The sequence below is a fragment of the Amaranthus tricolor genome, chromosome 4, assembly GCF_026212465.1.
Source record: "Amaranthus tricolor cultivar Red isolate AtriRed21 chromosome 4, ASM2621246v1, whole genome shotgun sequence".
NCBI classification, from domain to species: Eukaryota; Viridiplantae; Streptophyta; class Magnoliopsida; order Caryophyllales; family Amaranthaceae; genus Amaranthus; species Amaranthus tricolor.
The window spans coordinates 1,377,415-1,381,205 of record NC_080050.1 but is presented as its reverse complement, the minus strand read 5'-3'; the positions used below and the strand labels follow the sequence as shown (position 1 = coordinate 1,381,205).

General features: G+C 32.6%; 1 protein-coding gene across 1 annotated transcript; it reads right to left on the bottom strand.

Annotated features, from left to right (window-relative positions):
* Positions 1 to 2,758: 2,758 nt before the first annotated feature.
* Positions 2,759 to 3,354, bottom strand: LOC130810219 (uncharacterized). The gene is made up of 2 exons (XM_057676196.1): positions 3,195 to 3,354; positions 2,759 to 3,078 (listed from the first exon to the last, which is right to left on the bottom strand). Exons 1-2 carry the CDS (start codon positions 3,352 to 3,354, stop codon positions 2,759 to 2,761), a joined length of 480 nt encoding a protein of 159 aa, XP_057532179.1.
* Between the last annotated feature and the right edge of the window lie 437 nt (positions 3,355 to 3,791).

The window sequence follows — 3,791 nt, the reverse complement described above, 5'->3', positions numbered from 1 at the left end:
TATATATATATATATATATATATATATATATATATATATATATATATATATATATATATATATATATATATATATATATATGCAAATTCTTGTGAGAGATGGTCTCTTTGAGAGACCATCTTTAACTGGGTTGGCTCAAAAATAAAAATATAAAATAAATTTCTCTGTAAGCATTAAGAGTATTATAAGCAGACATTTAAAATATTGTAAATACTTAAGTACTTACTCGATGGGCGTTAAGTATATTATAAGTAGACATTAAAGATAATGTAAGTAGACATTAAAGATATGGTGAATAGGTTAGTAGGCTAAATTTCTGGTAGCCATTAAGAATATTGTAAATATTGTAAGTTGGCATTTTATGTACTCTTTTGTGGACATTAAGTATATTGTAAATAGGCATTATGATGATATTAAATAGGTATTAAAAATATAATAAATGGACATTAAGATTTAATAGGTTGGGACTGAGAGACGCCCAGGGCTGATATATGAATATTTGGTAAGTCAAGTCAAGATCTAATTAACTCCAGCCACAAAATTGCTCCCACTCAAACAAGCACAAACTAATAGATTTGATTTGAGTTATTTTGCCCACTTGGGAGTGTTTGGTTTAATATTTTTGCTTTTGGTAATGGATTTCATTAACACGATTTATTACTTGTTGTTTGATATAAAAGTTGGATAACCGTTACCATTACTTGAGGGTAATGATTACCATTACTTTGTTACCTCTTAAAATATTGTAGAAACAATTATCCTATCTCTCCAAATTCTCACAAAACTATATACAACAGACTCCACTATTAATGGTCCCCCTTAGTTCTATTGTTTGTTACCCTTACTTTTTAATTTTTTTATACAAACAACATTTAACAATAACACTTATTATTACCTTTACCCTTTCTTATCCATCCCCTTTCCGTTCTACTTCTACCTTAAATGTTGTTTCGGTCTTCAATGAATGTTGACTTTCAACAACTTTATTTGCTCAGTTATCATTTATCCTATAGTCTTTCATGTTGATTTTTAGCTTTACTAGATTTATAAAATAGCTTTAAGCCTTTAACTCTCCAGCATATTCATTAGTCATTTTCATCATTCAAACATATAATACTTCAATTCTTAATTATTATCGTATAATAATATTCATCATATATATATATATATATATATATGAAAATTTTAAAAATCTCGTCTAATACACGAGCATTACACGAATTTGCTTCTATTCATCAAGACTCCATATTGGATTTCCAACAATTTGCTACAATGATAAGATTAAAAAAATATTTAATTTAAGATTAATTGACCCAATTTTAATTACCAATTTATATTTATATTCATTTTTCAATATTTTTAATCCATAATTAAATTGGGATCAGTCTCTCTATTGTTGAGCTAATCTACTTACTAATCACAGAAATAGACATAAAACTTCAATTAAAACCTTAAACATGTTTCTAAACATTACTTATAATAAAAGGAATGAAAATAAAGAGCAACTAATAAAAATAAGAAAATGAAGAACAACAAGTGATCATGAAAAAAGAAGCAACGCTATTGAAATAGATCTAAAATCAATGAAAATACTACACGTAAATAACCAGAATAACTGAAATGAGTATGTAAAAGTAATATATAAATCATACAAAATAAGCAAATAACGACCATGATAAAGGAGTATGAATTATGTATTATAATTTATAAATCATCATCATCAATATCATATGTAATGTATTCATCCATAGAAAACTATAATCAAGATCTGGGGAGTGAAGAAAAACGACATAATAAATGATGGGTTAAAGGGAGGGGTTTAGTAATCTAAGACGTGGATAAAGACGCCGCCAACCGCCCCTATCCCTGGTCAGGTCCTTGGAGAGGTAAAGTTCATGCATGACACTTTTAATCTGTTCCTCCCACGTTCTTATAGATCTTCCTCGACTTCTCTTGCCCACCACTATGATGCATTCGATCCTTCTTACTGGGACGTCATGTGTCTTTCTTTGGTGGATCGGCCTTTTAGGATGAATCCATGAAAATGAATGTGTTATTTTTGACATTTATAAAATGTACATTGTGTGTAAATTTTTAAAGTGTGACAATTCAAGGTTTTTTTTTATACTATATAAGTATACTTTGATTTATACTAAATATATAACTACTTTACGATTTTGTGGATTTTAAAGGTGATAAAAAAAATTTATTTTAAAGTCAAAAGTATAAACAGTTTGACATGTTAAAGTAACTATTCATTGAGTTATGGCTCATGTTTTGTGTTTTTGTTTTCCACGGGTAAATGACAAGTTGTTTGACGTGTTTAGTGCACAAGGTTTAGGAGACGTACATCACACGTCATAAGTGTATATTAAATAATTAGTGTTAGAAAATTTATTTTCCTTAAAACTATTTAGTTTTCTATATTCATTTTTTAACGCCTTACACTTTCTGAGTGTGACAGACACCCCATTTTTACTTTCCGCTGCTACGAGATATTATTTACGTCTTATTGTATATATTATTTTCTATTTATAAAATTTAGGAGTGTTACACTATCCATCATAGTATTACCACACATCCACCTCAACATATGCATTTCTATTACTTTCATCCTCTGTTCGAAAACCTTCTTTACAGGCCAACATTCTGTCTCATCCAACAACGTCGACCTAGTTGCAACGCGGTAGAATTCACCTTTTAATCTCCTCGAGAACTTTTTATCACAAAGCACCCCGATTGCTGCTTGCCACTTAAGTCAACCCGCTTGTATACGCTTAGTAACGTCTTCTTCAATCTCCCCATTACTCTGAATCACTGATTCCAAATATTTGAACTTGGACGTACATGCAACAACTTCTCCCGCTGTGGTCACCTCTGGCTCCCCTATCGACTCTGTCCCACTAAAATTGCATCGCAAATATTCTATCTTCGTATGGCTTATGCGCAACCCCTTACCCCCACTCTTCCAATTTACTATATCATCGGTGAAAAGCATGCACCATGGTATGGTCTCCCAGATGGATTTAGAGATTTCCTCCATAATGACCGTAAAAATGAAAGGACTTAGTGCTGAACCTGATGTAGTCCCACTTTAATTGGGAATGAGTCTGTCATACCCACCGGTGTATGTATGTTAGTCGACACTCTGTCATACATATTCTATATTACCTCGATGTACCTTCGTCAAATACCTTTATTCTTGAGGCTATCCCAAACGATGTTTCGTGGTATGCTGTCGTACGCTTTCTCCAGATCGATGAACACCAAATGCACATCCTTCTTTCGCTCCCTACACTTTTCTATCAGTCTCCTCAAAAGATGAATTGCCTCGGTGGTTGATCTTTCCGGCATGAATCCGAATTGGTTCTCTCTAATTACCGTCTCTCATCTAATTCTTTTCTCAATCACTCCTTCCCACAGTTTCATATTGTGTCTTATAAGTTTGATCCCTCTATAATTCCCGCATACTTGTGCATCACCCTTGTTTTTGAACAGTGGGATAAGTGTGCTAACCCTCCATTCTTCTGGCATCTTACTAGACCTCAAGATGTGAATAAACCAATGAATTCCCTCCTCTCCTAAACCCCTTCACACCTCAATCGGAATGTTATCAGGTCCAATTGCCTTTGATCCCCCATTTTTTTGAGAGCTTCTCCTACTTCCACCATGGTAATATCAATAATCGACCCATGATCCTGTGCTCTTTCGATGTCTGAAGTTTGTCGAATTTCCTCCTTTGGACCCTTAGTCTCATTGAGCAGTTGGAAAACATATTGATGCCATCTCAT